The following is a 21561-nucleotide window of genomic DNA, read 5'->3' as shown; positions in this document are numbered from 1 at the left end:
GACACCAGCGCTGCAGTCTTTGGTTGACCACGTGGATCCTCCTCTCCCTCCTCAGCCCATAGCCTGAGACTGGGAGGATCGACGAGAACACCACCTGTGCCCCCAGACCCTTTAGCCCCGCTCCCAAATCCCTGTAGCGCCTCATGACCTGGCTGGGAGCGCTCCGAGCTGTGTCATTGGTGCCCTCATGAATAAGGAGCATGGGATAGTGGTCTGGGTTTGAGGAGCTTTGGGATCCTCTCCACAATGTCCCGGATGTGGGCCCCCAGGAAGCAGCAGACTTCCTGGGCTAAGGGGTCGGGGTGGCAGATTGCCCCCTCAGTCGCCCTCAGGAGGGAGTCTCCCACAACAAACACCTTACGCTTTGTCTTGGGGAGAGCAGGGGCGGTAGCTGCAGTTGGGCCCATGTTGCCTGTGGGAGCTGGCAACTCAGCAGGCTCTGCTGATTCCAATCATGCTTCTTGCCATGCAAATGTGGTGTGGCAGGAAGCATGTATGGATTGCACGTCAGATCCTATCAGACCTTTACCTGAACATCTAGAGGGGCCCAAAGATCCACAGACTGATTCTGAAATGGCTGCCTGGTACCTTAGGGTAAAGCTGTTACCTTTATTTCCCTCATCCCTTCATTAGCTTATTCCTATCAGGAGCTCATTCCAATCAGCTGTGCTTCTTCAGCCTCATATATCGGAATGATGCAGTGTTTTTGTATCTGTGTTGAAGGCCCAGCAGTTTACCATTAGAAGCTAGTGTGTAACTGTATGCCATTAAAGGTGGACAGCCAGTCAGAATGTAGCTGTGGAGAATCCATGTTCCCAGCCATCTCTTAATATGTTTGGGGAGTATAGCAGTTCCCCTTTACAATTAGTATTGCAGGGCCTACGACAGTTGACTCAAACCCATTCCTAAAGCAGGGATGGTCAGTGTATGGCATGTGTGCCACAAGTGGCAAAGACTGCCTTCGTGGGTGGCAGTCAACAGATCGGTGGTGGGACAGACAGCATAGTAGCAGCTAGAGCAGGAAGTAGAGAGCAGATTGGACTGGCAGCACAAGGCAGGAAGCAGAAGGGAGATTGGGCAGGGGAGAAAGCAGAGCAGCAGATTTGGCAGGGGATTGAAATGGCACTTGGGGAAGGCAATGGGCTAATTCATAGCATATCGCTGATAAAAGTTGGCTACTGCTGTCCTAAAAGAACAGCGCTAATACTGTATAAAGCTTCACATTGAATTGCCCCATACAGTCCAGGTTGAAAACAGCAGGTATGGGTGGTTGCCCCATTTAAAGAGAATGTTTGAATGCAGCTCTTGTTAGTTAGCCATTACCTGTACCTGGTGACTCCAAAGTACTCGTTGTATACTGCAGAGATTCGGTTGTAGATTGACTGACATGGATCTGCATTTGTTAGTTTACACTTAGAAATTTTCCTTAGGTGTTGACATATTGAAGAGTGGTGTTAGAGAGGCAGTGGGATTTCTTCCTTGACCTCTTCTAATTTTTTCTAATCTTCTTTACATTTTTAATATTTTTTGAAGGAGGTGGTGAAATTCCTGTGGTTGAAGTAGTAGATCATGCCATTTGTTGACCTTTTATGTGCAAATGTTTGTAATGCAAATCCGATTTTGTGGACATCTTTAGAATACCATCTTCCTTGAAATAAAATATGTGGATGGAAAAATTACTGTGACAGGGACCATGCTCTGCAAACACTTGCTTAACTTATCCTTAATGAGACTTTTCATATCGAGTGAAAGGGACTATAGCCCATGAGTAAAGTTACATGCACAGACATTTGCAAGATCAGGACATGACTTAATATTTGTGCTTAAAGAGGGGGAGTTGTTTTGCTGTGGTGGTTTTTGGTTTGGGTTTTTAGGAATCAAAATTAGATTAAATTCTTTTCCAGTGCAAGTATTGATAAGGTGCTACATCTGATAGATACCTTACTCTTTTATGGCAGCGAGAAAATCAGTTTTTATACCCTTTAGTCAGTTGTATGTGTGTGTGCACGCGCACACACAGGTTTGTTCCACTCATTGTGCAACAAAAACAAGTGTGCTAATGCAAGCGTAGGATCTATTTGAGTGGAACTGTAAGAAGTTGTAAATAACATATGTGTGTGGATGTGTTTGTGTGATAAAACTTCCTGCTTTGAACACATCCACAGGCACATCATGGTGCAGTCATGACTAGAATCCTACCTGTTACACGTTTTGTGCATACATGCGTCACATTAGATTTAGTACTAGGAAATCCTTGCTCTACCACAGTTTCCCCAGTAAATTACTTCTCTAGAAGTACCACAAGTTTATGATCCATGCTTCTGAGTCTTAGCTCCTTTGACTAGTGAAATTCCTTTACCTGTTGAATTGTGAACATATTCAAATACCTTTTAGGGAAACTGGGTTAATTCTGTGCTGGATCAATTGACTGGTATTTGGTTTTTTTGTTTTCACAAAATAATTTCTGGAGATTGCGGCTTACATGTCTAAGTTGAAGTTATTCATGTTACTCTCATCTGATGTTTGGCCAGTCAAGGACATCTTGATGGAGTAGCAGGATAGGAAATTCATCCATGTTGCTAGTGGAGTATTTATCATGATTCGTGAACCCTTGTGACTTCAAACAGCTTAAAGTATCACCTAGTTCCAAGCAAGTAATGGCAATACCTAGGAACCCTGGTAGATGTGCTCAGCTGAATTAACGCCTTTCTACAGTTCCAAACAACTCCTCTATCCACTGGGGATATAGTATCATATGCTTTTGCATCCCTTGTTCTTGTAGAAAAGATGAGGAGAAAACTAAACAGGCACATAACATTTATCCTGGTAGCTTCAAACTGGCCCTGAATAGACATGGTCCTTAACTGTTGAAATTCTCAAGGCCAGTTCCATCATTCTGAAACTCTGGTATCAGATCTTTATTAACATCAGGACATCCTGTTTTGTATTGACTCTGAGGCTTTCCTCTGACAACTTTATAGTGCACAAATTCAGTATGGTATCTGTGAGGAAATAACCATATTTGATTGGCTATCAGAAAAGCCTTATATTCCTAAATAGAAAAAGTGTGTAGTGTGGTCCAAGATCTGTGCAACCGCTTTATTTAATATTTTAGCTGCTTGATTGATATCTTCACTTTTCAGAATTCAGCTTAAAAACAGATTCCATCCAGGTATGCCTTATGGCCCTTTCTAACTATAATGAATTAGTCAAAAACTGATCAGTGGTACTGCAATGCCTTGTTAGATTCATAAGTTTTGTTGGTGTTTTGCTTAAAAAGCTAAGACTTATGAGCAAAAATCTGCAAAATAACATCTTCAGAGAAGCGGGACTAACAGGTAAGCACTAATTCCTTATCTACCTCTCAGGGATGTTGTGATGATTGATTAATGTGATTTCCCTCCACTCTTTTAAGGGGGTTGGTATGAAGATAAAAAGCACCACTTCTCTGCCAAAGTAGGCCTAGCAGCTTTGTTCTGGCTTGTAGATGTATGGCTGACTTAGTACAAGTGGGTAGGTAGAAAACAGCAAGATGGTTTGTCCTTGGAATGCATTAGAGGGCATTCTTTTTGCAGATTTCCAAGGGCACCTGCTAGAAGACTCCAGGCAACAGAGTGGAGAGACTTTGGTTCCTGCAGATCTTCAGTAGGACAGAGAGGTGGTATCTCAGCAGTGTTGTGAGCAAAGAGCTGACATTTTTAGCACTGTAGTAGAATGGCACTTTAGCACTTGTTCTGTAGAATGGCACTTAAAAAGATGCAGGTTAAAAGGAAAATGTGTATTAATAAAAGGTGGAAAGTTGAGCCTAACAGTCGTGTTAATAGCAGCTTTAAAATCTAGGGGCTCATTTCAGATCCTGTCATTCACCAAGTTTTCTCTCCTTCACTTTCAACATTTTATTTTGCTGGCATAGAGAGAACCCTCCCAAAGAGTAAACTTGAATCTCCTGGGAAAAACAAACTGATGTTAATTAGTCATCATACTAAGAATGCTATAGGTATTTTGTTTCCTTTTTCATGTTGTGCTTAAGGCAAAATTGTCCACCTTAAAATCTGAAAACAATTACAGTGACTCCTATGAAGCAATCAAATGAGAGGATTTTCTCTGGGCCAATGTCAAAGCTTGTAAACAGAAATTATTTATTCTGTCTTTAGCTAAGTCAGAGTAATAGTAAAAAATACCTGATATAGTATGCACTGTGTGATTGGTATATGGGGACCATTGAATGCTCTGTTTGAGCAGTATTTCTGCCAGATTGTTTTTACCTTTCCTGATGGTGATGCTGAAGTCCTCAGTTCTTATTTGGGGTGCAGGTGAGATGCTAAGAACAAGCTAGTGGGTTAAAAAAAGTGGCATCTTAAAGGAGGCTACAGCTGCTGCCTACCTGTGTTTCTCTTGTCAGCTGTCACCAGGTAGACGGATTTGGCTGGCAACATATAATACTGCTCTGTACGTGACTAGAGCTGACATGTAAAAGATTTCTTGCTTGATAAGCAAAAAAAATGGCTCTACATCTATCTATAGTATTGCTCTTTGATTTTTGTATTTATTGCCATAAAGAGCTTAGTAGGAAAAAAATCCATAATCCATCATTAATCAGCTCTCTAGCTACAAAAAAAATCCCAGCCTGCATTCTAGAATTGCAGTATTGAAAGTTATCCATAGGGGTGTCGAAGTAAGCAAGCCTTTTTTGTCTCGTTTCATTTTGCTAAACAGTGTCAGGTTTTGGCTGATGTATTTTCAAGAGCTTAGATCCTCCTGCCTTGAGACCACAGCCTTTTTTTTAACCTCAGTTTATTATTAAAAGTCTGTTTTTTTTTTTCTCCCCCCCCAGCTGTCCCCCCCCCCCCAATGTGACATCTGGTAGGTGTATTTTGTTTGATACATCCAGGTCATGGTAGCTTCAGAAGAATTCTGGAGAAAGATAGTGGGTGGTTTCTATCATACTAAAAAACACATTAAGCTTAGTTTCCATAATAAGAAAATAGTAGTGCTAGCAGAGGTCATCAATTTTTGTAGCTTGCAGCGAATGGGGGATGTTGGTAAGCAAAGCAGGTTTTACTGTATTAACTCAGCCATCATCATCATACAAAAGCATTGAAGGAGAAACTGCAATTAAATTTGCTATCAATCACACTCCCCAAGTGTGCTAGGTGTTCCATCAAATTCTTTTTTCCTGTTTTTCTCCTAGTCTGGTGGTATGTGTTTGTTGAAGGTGTGGCTGTAAGAAACAGAAACCCTGTAAGGCAGTGGTGCTCAACCTTTTTTGTCCAGTGGGCCAGATTGGCAGTGCCTGGTTCATCCACAGGCCAGATCCAGCCAGCATTCCTAAGTCAGGTGCCCATTCGGTCACAGTGGGCACCATCTGGCTGTGTGGAGGGGGACAAGGGGCAGACCAGCTCCAACAGCCCCACAGGGGAAAGGAGCTTGTCCCAACCCATGGAGATGGGGATGGACCTGGTCCTGTGAGAGAGGGGCTCAGGTCTCAACCTGGCTGTACAGGGAGGAAATGGGGCATGGCCTAGCCCTGTGGGGGGAAAGGAGGGTACAGCTAGTTCCCAAACCAGTCCCAGAATGGGAATGGGGCATGGTCCAACCCCAGTGGGAGGGAAGGGGATATGGCCAAGCCCTGTGCGGGGATGGGGCATGGCCTGGTCCTGCTGGGAAAGAAGGGGGCGTGGTCCAGCCCCAATCCAGAAGCGAGGGAGGTGTGGCCTGGCCCTTCAGGGACAGGCTTGCAGCCACATAGGGTTTGGGGATTTGGAAGCAGGGAGGGTGGCCGTATAAATGGTCACTGCTCCCCTGCTGTCGAACTTCCACAGGGAGCACCATGGGCAGATGCAATGGCTCCATGGGCTGATCACCCCTCCATGGATGAACAACCTTATAGCAGGTTGAGCACCTCTGCTGTAAGGTTTTAACACAGAAAAGGGTTTCATTTACATACTTCTGTTTCTAGTCATTAAAGGTATTTTTAGATCTTTCCTTTCTACATTGTTGTCTCCCTTATCCTTTCCTCCACTTCTTGCCCCTGCTCTCCCTCTTTTTCCTTCTCCTCCTCTGCACCTCCTGTTCCCCCCCCCCCCCAAAAAAAAAAAAAAAAAAAATAACCCACCATCTTTTCAAGCAGTGTCTAAAGGTAGGAGGATTTCTTGAGTGTCACATAAGATTTATGTGCCAGAGAATTGAGAGGTACATTAAAGGCTGTGCTACTATCCATCATTTTTACAGTAGTCTGAAGGAAAATAACATTTTTCTGTGTGGCTAGATTTTGAGAAACTGTTAAAAGTATCAAATTCAAGGAGAGTGGAATGTTCCAGGATTGCTACTTGGCTGTAGAATTTTTTCTTCTCGTTGTCATTTGGTTTAAATTCTGCTTTGGTCAGTAATGAATAAAAAAACACTGCTGCCTGACATGATTCACTGTCCTATATTTTAACTTGTAACTTTTTTACTAGTGACTTGAGATGGTTATGCATGCTTAAGGCCAAGCCCTTTTCCACTGTTCATCTCCCTCCCACCCAAAAATTTAGAGTACTTTTCTGTAAATATTTTTGTGTGTGTTTCACGTGTCTGCTTACACTCTGCATGTTGCTCACTCCTTGGCTTCATCTCTGATTCATATTCCCTTATTCCTGATACGTAACAGAAACCTGTCACGCTGCACTCCAAGTCCTCCACTTTTTTTCCTTCCCAGCCCCAAGCAGGATCTCTGTATATAGTGATAACAGCTGCTTTGGTCAGGATTGGCAGGAAATGGATGTGGAGGATTTTTTTTAGATCTGGATGTGTTCTTAGGCCTGGACCTTCTCTGCTCAGATTGTGAATATTAACGTTTCTTAGATTTCATAGATTTCATAGACATTTGGGCTGCCAGGGACCCCGGAGGATCATCGAGTCCAGCCCCCTGCCCCAGGGGCAGGAAGTCAGCAGGGATCATAGGATCCCAGCAAGATAAGCATCCAAATGTGTCTTGCAGGCGTTCAAAGCAGGTGCTTGAATCGCCTCCGGCGGCAGTCTATTCCAAACCTTGGGGGCTCAGACAGTAAAGAAGTTCTTTCTTATGTCCAGCCTGAATTGGTCGTGGCGGAGTTTGTGACTGCTCAATCTTGTCATTCCTTGGGGCGCTCTGGTGAACAGACGTTCCCCCATATACTGGTGGTCACCCCTGATAAACCCCTGATAGGTGGCCACCAGATCACCCCTGAGCCTGTGCTTTTCCAGGCTGAAGAGTCCCATGGCTCTCAGCCTCTCATCATAAGGCCTGTTTTCCTGACCTCTGATTATGCGCATGGCTTTCCTCTGCACTTTCAAGCTTCTCCACATCCTTTTTGAGAATTGTGGAGCCCAAAACTGGACACAGTACTCCAGCTGCGGCCTCACCAAGGCCGAGTACAATGGGAGAACGACGTCCCGGGATTTGCTTGAGAAGCATCTATGGATGCAAGCCAGTGTTTTACTCGCTTTACTAGCCGCAGCATCACATTGAAGGCTCGTGTTCATCTTGTGGTCAATGATGACCCCCAAGTCCCTTTCATCCGTAGTGCTAACCAGTATAGCACTGCCGCGCCTATAAGCATGCTGCAGGTTTTTCCTCCCAAGGTTGAGAACCGTGCATTTTTCAGTGTTGAGCACCATCAGGTTCTCGTCCGCCCATTTCATGAGCCTGTCAAGATCTGCCTGGATCACCCTCCTGTCTTCAGGTGTGGATGCTTTACCCCAGAGTTTGGTGTCATCGGCAGACTTGGCCAGTCCGCTTCTGACACCGATGTCCCCATCATTGATGAAGATGTTAAATAGTATAGGCCCTAGGACAGAGCCTTGAGGGACCCCACTGGTGACCATGCACCAAGACGATTGGCTTCCATCGACTACCACCCTCTGGGTCCTACCGCGGAGCCAATTCCCCAGCCAGCGGATTGTGGTGAGGTCGAGGTTGTAGTTAGCCAGTTTAGCCATTTCTTAGGGCTGAGGCCCCTGGCAGACTTACACGACCAGTTAATCACATCTTAAGTAGTAACCTGGCCACGTGTTCAAGCAGTTAATGACACGATAAAGCAGGGAATAAGCCACAAAGTTATTACACAAAATACATGTAATAACTTTGTGGCTGGCGTCCTCCATCCTGCCTTAAATAGAATATGTGGCATCTCCCAGCCTCAGGAGCACGCAGGCGCTTTCAAGATTTTGGTGCACTTCCAGGGCTGGGAGTTCTAGTCAGCTGATTGGCTCTTGGCTGCCATGTACTCCCCTGACTGGAAGAACCATTCAGCTAATAAGCCATGGTTTGGCCAAGGGCTCTGATGCATTTTAGTGGCTGAGAGCACCATCAGCAAACAGGTGCTCCAAGCCACAGGAGCACCGGGCCCCTGTCTTGCTACTTGCTGGTGCAAGGATAGCCCAGGATCATGATCCCAGGCACCCCCTGCACTGGCAATAGGGCACAATTGGGATCTTATCCTTGATCCCACAGTCATGCCTTCTGCCACGTAGCCTGGCAGGAGGTATGATTGTTGGGATGGCAGATCAGATCCCATTATGCCTTTAATTGAACTTCTGCTAGAGGAGTGAGGTACCTAAATTATGTCTTCTGCCTTTTCCGAGAGCCCAAGAATATGTTGATGACAGCAGAGACTGACAGAACTTCAGAAAGATTTCTTAAAGTTTGGCAGTTGACTGGGTGTTGGAGACTAGTATTATCCAGTCTCTTGTATTAAAAAAATAGCTGAAATTTGAGATTTGGAATAGGTTTTGTTGTTGTTGTTTTTTTTTAATATTTTTCACCATTTTGTAGTGGACAAGTGTTCTTGCAGTAGTAAAGGGCCACTGTACTCTAAAGTTTTAGGTTTTTTTTCTTTTTTCCCTCCCAAAAGTACCCAAAAGTATATCAAGACAAGTGAGAGTTAAATAATTTGGTAGAGAATCAAAGAATAGAAGGAGGTGTAAATAGATCACTAACATTTATGATATCCATCCTGAAGGCTTCTTTAGAATTAAAAGCATCCTTCAAAGAAAGTAAGAAAAGAATAGTTGACTTTTTAATAACTTTCAAAGAGATATTCAGTAATAATTAGGCAAGTTCAGTGAGTTTCATTGTCCTTAAATGCAGTTGGCTTCAATGTATGTTTTGCCTGTTCCACAAATATGGAAAATGGTTGCCAGGTAGAAAAATGAGCCCTGTATAGATTTCTTCTTTTGCTTTAAAAAGAGATTCTTGTAAGTTCACGTTCCCAGTCCTCCATTGTTAGGGGTTTATCATCTTTCAACCATCTGGTAATACGTTTTCTAGCACGTGCCAAAGAATCTGGCCATGCATAGTTTAAAGGATGGTGATTTCTTGGCTCCGATTAAGCCTACCAGAGCACCTAGAGTTCCATAATTCTCTCCTCTTCCAAGTTTAACTGAGAGCCTTAATGATATCTTGCCAAAACCATTAAAATCTGGGACAATCTAAAATATATGTTGTGTGGAGCCTGTAAGCTTAGAAAATGTGTTCTTTAGCAATTATTCATCAGTGACATAGCTCACTTACTTTAGTTCAACGAGTATAAAAGAAGCTTTACATTTAGGAGCAAGCCTGTATTCAACTCACTGAAATGTACCTAGCATGTTTAAAGAGACTGTCTTTATTTTTGGGTCTAAATGCTTTATTTAGTATTTCTCCCAAACTCCCAGTTGTGAGTCTAAAGATTATTGTCAAGTTAAGTCATTTGTGTGAGCTGGGAAATAAAATTGATCAGGAAATTGCAATTTCAAAGGAACAGTTTTATCAGACAAATCCTGAAAATGGAGACTTAGTATGGGTGTGTGAATGTTCCTGTATGTGTTCAATAAGAGCTGGATTTTGGTTCCAAGTTGTTAGAATCCCAGTGATACCACTGTAAATGCTGATGAGTGGGATGTTTGGAAGAATTCAGTGCAGCCTTTAGACTTGTTTTAATTCATTATAGAAAGGGGATTTCACAAACAGAAGTATTTCAAGGAGGCTTGTACAAATGGCATTCATTGGAAGTAGCATACTGTTGTTTAACCAGCCTTTATCAAACATGAATTAGTTTCTTTTACAAAATTGAATTAAAACTTTTCAAGTTATTTGATTCTAGATGAACCTCACCCTCAGCTGCACTGTTTCAGATGTAAATGTCCTGCTAATAACCTGAAATATTAACTTCCCTTAAAAACAGTGTCTCAGAACCATTTATTGAATGCAGAGGTGTAGCAGGGCAGCTCTGTGCCCTGGGTGCAGGCAGCGCATGGGCAGGCAGAACTGGCTGCTGCACAGCCCATGGTAGTGGCAGTTATTTTTGCACCCCTCTTCCCCCCACACACCTTTCAGTTACACCAATGATTGAATGAGTCCTGAAGCTGCCTGCCTAATCTGTTCAGTGTATTGATGGTTGTTACTCATTTTTTAGCAAATAAAAAAGATAATTTTGTCGATCAAGCATATGTTAAAGAAGCTTCAGTGCTCGCTGGATCTTCCTGTCTATATTGGTCAGATTTTCATGTTTGAGGCCATATAATGAGGGACTGTGGGTATCTAAAGTCCTCTTTTAGTCCTCTTTTAAAATAAATAAATAAAATACATTTAAAATAAAATAAATTAAAAAGTTGTACTTAAGTTATGTAGGTGATTTTGATCCTTTTACCTAGTGCCCATTCAGATTATTTGCAATTTAATCCTTCAGACATTTGAGGGCATGAGTATACAAGAGAGTAGTTCTCTTGAAAAAGATGCAACCAAGTGTGTAGACATGATGTGCCAGTAAAATGATTTGCAGTCAATCATCCTATTGTTCCATGATGCCTGGGGGCATATTTTTTTTGTCTGTTTTAATTCATACAGGTAAGTTATGGGGCTAGGGTGGTAGTGGGGAAAGGAGGGAAAGAATGAGTGGTTGTTTACTAAATTAAGCCTAAGTAGCACTTTAGGTCCCTAAGTGCATTTTTGGGTCTCACTTTAAAACTTGCTCCCACTTGGTTAAACGGTTAACCTTCTTGTAGTAGTGCAGCCCTGGCCCCTTAACTGCTGTTTGCCCCAAAATGTACATGCACCTGCTGCTGGCAATGAACTAGTCTGGGGTTCCATGGACCCTGTTGCTGTTGCTTGTGGCCTCCCTGCCACCTGCTGCAAGCAGCCTGGGCTTTATGGTGGGTGGTAGGGGCCTGCTTAGAGCCTGGGCTGGTTATGGCAGGCAGTCAGGAACATGCAGCTGTGCGAGGGCCTGTGGAGCCCCAGCCCGGCTCATTGTCGGTGGCGGGTGCACACGCATCTCAGGGTGGATGATAGGGAAGGGGCCAGAGCTGTGCTGCCACAAGAAGTATCAGGCCCCTTGTCGCTCTCCCACTGCTTCCCTGCCATACCAGGTATTTCTTGTGGCCCCCACACCCCTCTCCTCCTTGCTCCTCCCTCTTCCCTGCCCTATCACTTTCAGGGGCATAGTGCCACTTCCCTTCCCCACCTGCCCCTTCAATGCCAGATTACTCCCTGCCCTGTGCTAACTGATAACCAGTAAGGTATGTGAACAGTTGAATGTTTAAACATCTAACTATTCACATCACTAACTGAGACTTGCAGTTCTTCACCAAATCCTACTTGGAAAAGCTAGAAATGCTTTTTCATTTATATATATAGAAATAATCTCTCTCACTCTTTCTCTCTTGCTCTCTCTGTTTTGTAACAGTTGACTGTACTTCCCCGAGCAACATCAACATGCTGCATATAGGGCATCCAAAGTACAAAACTTACAGATTGGGTAGTGACAAAAGGAAAACTCCTGGGTGTTTTCCCCTGCCCTAACCTCCGAGCACTGAGCCCTAATACATGTTTTGTGAGGCACACCAACAGAAAAAAAACATAAATAAAGTCTAACTGCTCATTTTCCAGCTGCCCTACTTTTTATGGCTGACAAAGAAAGAGATTATACTGTATTTTGGTTATTGATTAAGCTGGTAAAATGCAATAAACAAATTAGAAATCAGTCTGGTAAACAATACAGACTTTTCAAGATGTCAGGAATAACTTTTGTTATAGGACATTATGTTTTAGAGGAGTGTACGTGTGTGGTATTCCTGTTGAAAGAATATTGTTTTGCAGTTAATATAATTTTTTCAGTAACCAGAAAATGTCAGGACAGGCTTACAGTTTTTAAAACTTTACCCCAGTTTTATAAAAATGCTTCCACAATAATTGTGTTGGGGGCTTGGGTTAAGGAAGAAGTTTTGGTCTTTTTAATTAATTTGGTAGGAAAATTCTATACAATATCAGTAGAAGAAAATATCCAGCCTATTTCATATAATGTATTCCAGCTAGGCTTTTGCCTAATTATACATGTTTAAAACAGTTTGGCTACTTCATACAGAATATTGTCAAGTTGTATTTTATTCTCCGTGGTATCAGAAAGAGTGTGGGTATTCCCATCTGGCTTTGTTTGTTTTTTAAGTACTATTCTAGAGCTTTGTATCCACACATGCTATGTTTATTTTGCAGTAATTTAGATAAAGGAACCCTGATGGCTTTTGTTGTCTCTAATGACACACCATTTGGTCTAGATATCAACAGCAATAAAACTAAATACTGTTGAAAGGTGGCCAATAAACTCAAGGTTCCTTCTCAGCCACCACAAGTATACTTGTCTGATAATGCACTAACTTTTCTAGGCTAATCTTGCCCAACTATTGAGTGATTCTCGGGATCGAAATAAGCATCTGGGAGAAGAAATAAAAGAACTGCAGCAAAGGCTGGGAGAAGTGCAAGGAGACAATAAGGTATTGTAAACCTTTTCTCTTTAAAAGGATGACAGCAATGTAATGTGTAAACTGGACCGTAGGTCTTGTGTTTACTCCGCAGAAAAGGAGAACGAAAAAGTACTTTGCTCTGTTGATTTATGGGTTTCCAGAATATTTAGGATACAATGCTTGCTCAAAACAATGGAATCCAAGAAATCTGCACAGGATGCTATTAACCTAGGCTCCTTGATGTAATGCATTGTTTTATTCTATTTTTTTCATGTATGTCTTATGGATCCTGCTTTGGGTGGATCACCACTGACTTCCTCTTTCTGCATTCTATCACTGACATCATCCTTTGAAATATACTCAGATGAGCATTGTAGCTTTTCTTTGTCATGTAATTTATTTTTATTTTTTAGGTAAAAATATATTTTTAGACAATAAGATAAAATTTCATTAGAGGATAAAATAAAAAGCAGCATAACTTTTCCCTCAAAATGCACAGCAAGTGGTTTCAGTAGGTAGTTGGGTATTTAGTTACGTACAGTTAACAACTGACTACTGCATTCAAAACACATTATTTTTTACTAAATTTACCAAGTGATATGGAACATTACTCAATTCAGCTGCTTAGTATTAATGCAGCTCCAACTCAGTATTAATTATCTATCTTAAATGGAATGATTAACCACAGCCCAAAGGCATAGCACTTGTTGCTAGAGCCATGTGCAAAATACATACACAAATCAAGCTAGAAACATAAAGGAAGAGTTCAAAACCAAAAGCTAACGGGAGCTAGGACATGGTGATGTCCTGTTAGAAAAAAGATATCTTTAAGATTTAAAATTGTTTAAGAAATTTATTTCAAGTCCAAAGAATATGAAAATTAATGTTTTTGACTTTCCTGGGTTTTTTTCCCTGGAAGGTCATCTTGAAATAGCACACTGGAGTAGGAGCTTTTTCACTCTGCAGTCTGAAGTGACTAAGGAACTGAATCTTTTAACAAATACAGCTTTCATCCCTTCTATTTGTCTTGCTGGGTTAAGACCTATAATGCCCCACAGAGGGAAGTATTTCTGAGGACATATTTAATCTGTATCCCAGTGGTGGGGACAGCGTGGAACAGAATTTTATTAGGGCAATGGTTTCAACCTTTTCTCATTTGTGGACCCCTAAAAAATCTTGAATGGAGGTGCGGACCCCTTTGAATTGTAAGTGTGGGTATTCACATACTTTTGATTGATCATCTTTCACAGACCCCTTGGACATCTGTGGCTCATCCCCGCTGCTGCCACCACCACCCCACAGGCTTGGGGGGGCCCGGATGTGGTGTGTGGTGTCAGCAGTGGAGACAGCCTCAGGGCAGCCCTGCTGCAGGCGTCAATCAGCCACAGCCAGAAGGGTCCTGGAAGTTGTGAGCATGCCTGCTGCCAGGTCCAGCTCTTGTCCAGTGCCCAGCACTGGCCACAGCCAGTCATCGTGGGCAGGACTGCCTTGCTCCATCTCTTTGTCTTCCCCTCCCCCACAGCCATGCCACAACTACAGGATGACCCCACAGCTTACATCAGCACCCTGCCCACATATCAGAAGCAGCACTGGGCAGGTGCTGGCATCAGCTGTTGACTCAGCTAGTAGCTTCTCCCTGGGGATTGGGGCATCTGCCTGAGCCCCTCCTTGGGGTAGAAGTGTGGGCCAGAGGCTGAACCTCCTGTAGCTGCCACCCGCACCCACACCAGCTGCCTGCCCACAGCCCCATCCTACATAGGGAGGTTTGGTGAGCTGGGGTGGGGGGTGAGAAATGCTGACCCAGCCCACAACAGCTCACCAAAACTCCCTATGTGGCTTACAGACTCAAATAATTGCCCAGCCCTGCCTTGGACATAGTCTGTGGACCCCAGAGGTCTATGGACCACAATTTGGAAGCCACAGTCCTAAGAAGCCATGGGTCTTATCCATGGATCCCAGGAATCTCAGTTGCCATGACATACTCAGGATATTACCAGTTCTAACAGCAGAGGCAGGGTGATTAGGTTGGAACAGGATGCTATGATAACATAGCTGTGCTCATGTACCCTTTTGGTACCTGAAGTAGTTAGAATATCTTTAAACAGTATTGTGGTGGGGACATACCCTTAGAGGTCTGCATATTGTTCCCTCTATGCTTGACTGTAGTTGCTGAAATTATAAGTACACTCGCTTCTGTGTCCAAATTCTTAGCCCATTGCTACTGTCCATCAGCACCATTCCTGCTGAAAGTTCTCATGCCCTGTTTTCCACTTTGGGCACAGACAGAAATTACATTTGTCATATGATCAGCCCTTTGAAAGCACTCTAAAGCCATGCCCTAACAGAAGAGCACAGCTGCAGGGCACTGAGTGACAAATTAACCCTCATTGTATGAGCATTCAAATGAAGACACTCCAAAGAAGAGTGGTTTCATTAATTTCGGTCTGGTCCAGTGATGGGCTTCTGCAGCACAGCTCAGCCGCTGGTGCTGTCTCAGGATGAGTGGGGGAGAAGGCAGGGGAGAGAGGTCCATTCTGGGATTTCCCCAGCTGTGCTGAGGGGGGCAGGTGGATTGGATCCCCATCACCACCATCTCTAGTGTAGCTGGGGAAATCCCAGAACAGATCTCCCTTCCTTGCCTTTTTCTCCTCTCATCCTGAGTCAGCACAGGGTCTGGGAGGGGGAGATGGAGCTGCAATCTCTCGCCCTGGATCAGCTCCAAATTGGAGCTTGATGTCCCACCCTCCCAATGCAACAGCTAACATCTGTTGGGTCAGAAGGATCAGTTTAAATCATGGCGCTTTCTGTAAAAAAAAAAAAAAAAAAAAAAAAATAGTCCTTTTTGGACCTGGGAGCTGCACTTCTGTCTGAACCCTTTGTCCACGTATGTGGATATTTACTTATTTATGGACTGTATGTGGCCCTGCACATTAAAAATAATTATGCATTTTTGTCAGTGAGAAGGAATTTCTAGAGTATGTTGTGTGCAGTTTAGCTATCTGAAACCTGCCCAGTTCCAGATATTTTATTCTCTACTTCCGGCTATATTTTAGGATTCAAGTAGTTTACTACCATTGATTTTGAGTGAAGTACTTTTTGTTGTTGTTGTTTTTTTTTAAGGTCCTTTTAACAACAGGTATGAATTAAGCTAAAGGCTAAAGCTAATTTATTCATTGGCCTATTCTGTGATTTTTTTTTCCCTTTAAAACTCTGGTTTTGATATCCATAGGCCCATTTTTGGCATTCTAAGGTGTCTTCGCCCAGAATTCTCTCTACAGGTCAGTTTTCTCCAGCTGGCCATCTTTGGAACATCTGTACTCTTACATGATGGGCTGGATTGAATTTAGCAATCCTTGTTTGTCACTCAGTAAACTCAATTATCCTGCAAGAGTTGCTTAAAATTCATGCTGTAATCATCAAATTCCTAAAAAAAAATGGAGGAAGAAAGGGAATGGAGAATTGCACCAGGGATTAACTTAGTAAAAGATTTTCAGCTCTGCAACATAGCTACTTTTCACTTTAAAAAGTGACATACAGAGTTTATTTTACTACCAGCTTGCTGTCTTTTTGAATTTCCTGACAGGTATTGGCTTAACTGGAGGCTTGGCCTCCATGTCTTACTTAATTCTCTCCTGTCTTTGATAAAGGAAGTTCTGGGTTTCTCTCCTGGACTGCTCTCTTCTTATCCCTTCTCCTGAAGTAAGAGCTGATTTTACTTCAACAATGGAGTCCAGATAAATTATAGCGTATACAAAAATCCGAAAATTTATAACAATTTGCTTGGTCTTAGATTTTTATCCTTCCATTTTTCTCTCCCTGTTTTTCAAAGCAAAGGAGGGCATCCTGCCCAGCTGGTCTGCGTCAACTTTACTTCTGGCAAGAGATGAACAAACAGCTGCTTTTGCAGCAAGTGGTGCTGCTTATGGATGAACAATTCCGCCTGTGTCTCTATATGGGTGACTCATGCAGCCTTTGTCACTGAATGGCAAGAGCTTTGAAGAATTAAAAACCCCTTTAAATATCACACATTTGCTCTATTGATGGAAATGCTTTAATGGCGTGACTGTTTTAGAAATTGCTTCAATGTTTACCACCAGTTAAATACAGTCACTTGGGCTAAGAAAGTGATTTTAACTGATGACCTTGTGCTTGCTATTGGAGTCCTGGATGCTAAGTGTTAAGAACATAATCACTAAAGTAATGACATATTACTTGTATTGAATATTTTTTAACTGGACTAATTTTTCCTTTTACTCAGCCGTAACGCCAATGGCATAAATAGTAAAATGCTTTCGGGTAGTCTCTTGAAGGATTTGCTGCCATTACAGGAATACAGCTACATTTACACTGCAGCACTCCAGCAGCAGACTTCTAAGACACTTTATTTTTATGATTGATCACTATCTCTTATCAACTCTGACGCATGAAAACTACTCCATGTTTACAGGGTAGTTAATTTTTAGACCCTTTTTCTACCTAGAATTGAGGCAGTAATACTTGGAAAATAATACTTAAACCTGCAGGGGGCCCAATGAGATCACACTGTTCCATTTAAAGAAAGATATGGAATGAGTTGGAGAAACCACATGCTTCTAGAACAGAAGACTCAGGCTATCTAATTCCAAACTCACGCAAGTAACTGAAAGAGAAACAATTTCATGCATTGGTAAGGGTGAGGAAGATGCATGTTGTACGGAAAAGAACAACTCTGCTATTATTGATAATTTGCTGCCATTAGGCTGAAATCACTTACATATTCAAGAATGCATAAAATTAATCCCATTCATATATCTTCTGAGAATTGGGAACTAAAATAGCAGCTTTTATGATTGCCTTCTGCCATAACGTCTCCATAATTCAGCCAGGTGACCATGGCTACATAAACTGTGACTTCTACTCCCTATATAGAACTCGCAAGTTGTGCTCACGTGAAAATCCAGCGGGTCAGAGAAATCCCACTCACAGGCCCAGTATTGAAGTAAGATGTGAGCTTGAATTTATTAGGTTTCCTCTATTCAAACAGCCTGCTCATTGTGTGTAGCTCATCTGCTTATCACAGTTCAAATATGTGCACAGTTCAAACCTAAACTGCCACATTCCCAACCTAGGTCACCAGTTATCTACTGGTACCTACCTTGTGAACCCTGGTACAGCACATGGACCCACATTTTTATCATTGTTTTATCTAGATTTTTTTTCTCCATCAGAATTAGAGGATGCTGGCAAAATGCCATCAGCCACCTATCTGTACCAGAGCTTTTACTGATAGAGCAGCACTTAACTTTAGCAAATTGGGAAGTTTTCATTTAAAACACAAATACAGAAAAGGCCAGAGTAGGTATTTGGAAGGTTTGTATAGACATGTAGATGTTGTTCTGGTGTCCTTTTTAGGGCTGGGTCCTGCAAGTTTCAGTCAACCTGTTTTGACCTAATTGTTGCTAGGTTTGGACTCTTACAAGTGGTTGTTGTTCGTCCTTCAAATTTGAAGATGACCATGACATCACTAGTTGGTTTCTGTGAGCATGTCAGTGGCTGATGAGGCCAATATGTGCTTTGAACTGTTTGTGGCACATTGAGCAAGAGATGCAGTGAACCAAAGGAGGAAAAGTGCTCTTAGGGGGGCCAAAAGAAACATTTCAAGGACTCCCTCAAGTCATCCTTGAAATGTTTCAGCATTGACTTGAAGTCTTGGAAAGATCTTGCTTATGATTATTCCACCTGGTGAAGCATCTTCCATACTGCAGCTACAGTCTATGCTCAGATGAGAACTGCTGAGGCAGAGCAGAAGCGCAAACAGCATAAGTCTTGCAACAGCAGCACGTCTGCTCTTGATCAAGCAACTTAAAGTGGCATTTCTTGCTTACAAGTAGTTTAAGCTCATAAAACCTAAAAATGCCACTGATCTCTCCCTTCCCAAATGAACCAAAAGAAGATTCAAAGAACTTCCCTCAAAATGCATATGCATGTTCTACAAAAGTAATGTAATAGTGCTCAATTCTCTACCTGGCAATGGTCCTTTTGTACAGATTGTGTCTTTAGCAGGAACTATTAATCTGCATGTATGTGAAGGTGAGGGTGAAGGGTGGAGGTGTTTTTCAGTGTAGGATATAATAAATCTAGTAACTTACCACTGATAACCAACATTTTGAGGATAATTAATAAATCTGTTCCAGGTATCTGCCAGAAAAATATGTTATACTGCATAAAGGTAATCACATGCATAAGGCTTTGCAGTTTGGGGCTTAAAATAGCAATTTAGGATAGTTCTAGACCGGGGGCAGGCAAAATACAGCCTGTGGGCTACATCCGGGCCTGTCAGGCCATTCTGTGTGGCCCGCAGGGCCCCTAAAAAAAATTAGCAAGTTAATATTTATCTGCTTCTGGGTGCCTGTCAAGGGAGGCAGGGGAGGACCACCGGCAGTGGCCCCAGTCCTTGGGGCCAGCTGGGCCAGCTCCTGCAGTTTCGGCACTGCAGCCAGGAACCACGTGGTGCTGGGTGGGGGAAGCAGGGAAATGGCAGTGGCAGGCGGGGGGAAGGGGCAGCGAGCAGGCGCACAGAGCCCAGCGAGAGCTGGGTGGGAGTGCGGGGCCCACACCAGTGCACCAGGACCAGCACCAGCGGGGTCCCGAGCAGGGTAGGAGGAGCGTGGGGCCGGGCTACCAGGGGTTCTGTGGAGCTGGGCTGGTTCCCTCATCTCCCTGCTTGAGCAGTGCAGCCTGGACCCCGCGTTCCTGCCGCCCTGGTCTGGGCCCCTCTGGTGCTGGCCTTGGTACACTGGCATGAACCCCCTGCTCCTGCCCGGCTGTCACTGCACTCTGCACACCCTCTTTCTGCCTGTTCGCCCCGCCCGCCGGAGCCATTTCCCTACTTCCTCCCACCCACCTGCTGGCAACATGTGGGTTCCCAGCTGCGGTGCCGGGAGTGCAGGAGCAGCTGGAACTTGGTGCCAGAGTGGCTGGGGGGGCAGAGGGGAAGGGGAAGCGGCAGGAGAAGGGCAGCAGTGGCAGACGGGGGGGCAGGCGGGAGCGCGGGGCCTGCACCGGTGCCCTGGGGGCTGGTGTGGTGGGAGCAGAGAGCCTGGGCTTGCAGGAGCGCTGGCAAGAGGCTCTGCATGCTACAGGGGTGGGATGAGCAGGCAGTGGGAAAACCCTCCCCCTCCACGCAAGCCACAACCTTCTCCAGAACACAGCCCCCCACAAAACCCATACCCACCTTCTACACCCCCCTATACCTATCCACCCCCCCACAAGTCACACACACGCGTGTGCACACACACACACACACACACACACACACACACACACACACACACACCATCCCCCATTCCCTCCCCTACATTCCACATACCCACAAACCTGTACCCTCCCTCCCGCAATATATGAGAGTAAGGCTATATGTTAAGCTATTATACTGTCGCTTCTATGCACAAACGCATGTAAATCAGGACAAAAATATATTTTTTAATGAAATTAATGAATGTTGTAGTACATGTTTAATTTTTAGAATATAATTTGGTATTTTTCTGGTTCAGAGATGGCAAAACCCCTTGCTGAAAGCAGTAATTCCAGGGGTCAAGGGGAGAGACATCTGGTGGCAAAGCTCAGGGGTTAGGGGGGTAGGACTTCCAGTCCCAAAATGGTGATCAGGGGGTGGGGCTACCCATGCAGCCCTCAGTGGCTTGCCAAAACTTGACCCTTTGCCTGAAATAATTGCCTGCCCCTGTTCTAGGCCCTCTGTTAAGGTTTACGTCTGCTCTGATTCCTGCAGGACCCTGGTATGCTACTTTGCTGTAATTGTTGTCTATCATGAAGAACTTCCTGGTTGTACATATTTGTTGCTTTCTGTTCCATTTGTTTAGTTTCTAATCTAGTTTTGAGGTTTGAAGTCAGACTCTTTCTGTAAAACATCTCCGGGCAAGGTCTGATTGGGGTATCTGTGCATTTCTGTATTTATACATAATTCTTTTAGCTAAACAATTAATTAGATATCTTGGTGTTTGAGAGATGATAGTGTTACTAATTAGTGAGTTCCTGCACTCTGAACTCTGTTAAGAACCTTTTTAATGTATGTTTAGCCAATAGGGAACCAGCAGCTCATTAAAGGACAATTTGCTTAAATTTGCTCTTTTGTAAATGTTTATGGAGTCTTGAGAGTTTCGTATGTATTAACCTATTCTTAGCCTACTCACTAAAGCTGAGTGGTTCTCTTCTGCATGACACAGCTGAATAAAAATACAGTACCCAGAGGATAGGTGTATACATTTTATGATAAAATACTATGTCGCAGTGCACTGGGGTGCCCTGTTCCTAGAGAGTGGAGACTGCCAGGGAGAGAGCCCTGGCAGGACATAACGAGCACAGCTGCAGGTTGCCAGGGCAACTGGAGGCAGTGAATGACCCACACCTGACAGGGATTAGCTGGCTGTAAGGGGCAAGGCCTGGCCCTTATAAAGCCCAGAGCTGAGGCCAGGCTGGTGGTTCCCTGCCAGCGGCCAGGGAGGCAGGAGCTAGGATGCGAGCATTGCAGGAACTGCTTTAGCTGAGTGAAGGAGGGCAGCTCGAAGAGGTTTGATCACCATGGTTTAGCCAGATGGCTTATAGTTATGTTGTAGCCTAGGGGCTTGTGGTTTTGTTGTTGTTGCTTATTACACTGGTGGCTAGGGTGAGGCTATAAGGGGTTGGAGGAGGCCTCATAGGGACCCCCAGAGGGGTGGGGGCCCCAGTGCCTGAGGAGGGTGCAGTGTACTCAATGGGGACTCACAACGAAGGGTGAGGACCCCAGCGCCAGAGCATGCGCAGCATACTCAGGGGGAACCCCCAGTG

At 43.8% G+C, this 21561-nt stretch overlaps 1 protein-coding gene across 1 annotated transcript in view; it reads left to right on the top strand.

Annotated features, from left to right (window-relative positions):
- The window catches only part of CCDC149 (coiled-coil domain containing 149), a gene marked incomplete at its 3' end in the record, with an annotated part of 86588 nt that overhangs the window by 15749 nt on the left and 49278 nt on the right, over positions 1–21561 (top strand). The window contains exon 4 of the mRNA XM_025205573.1: positions 12661–12768. Within this exon, the coding sequence (XP_025061358.1) occupies positions 12661–12768 (108 nt within the window). The remainder of the gene's footprint in view (positions 1–12660; positions 12769–21561) is intronic.

Source organism: Alligator sinensis, unplaced genomic scaffold (genome assembly GCF_000455745.1).
Source record: "Alligator sinensis unplaced genomic scaffold, ASM45574v1 scaffold745_1, whole genome shotgun sequence".
Lineage (NCBI taxonomy): Eukaryota > Metazoa > Chordata > Crocodylia > Alligatoridae > Alligator > Alligator sinensis.
Note: the sequence above shows the minus strand (reverse complement) of the source record. Positions and strands in the feature narration are given on the sequence as shown.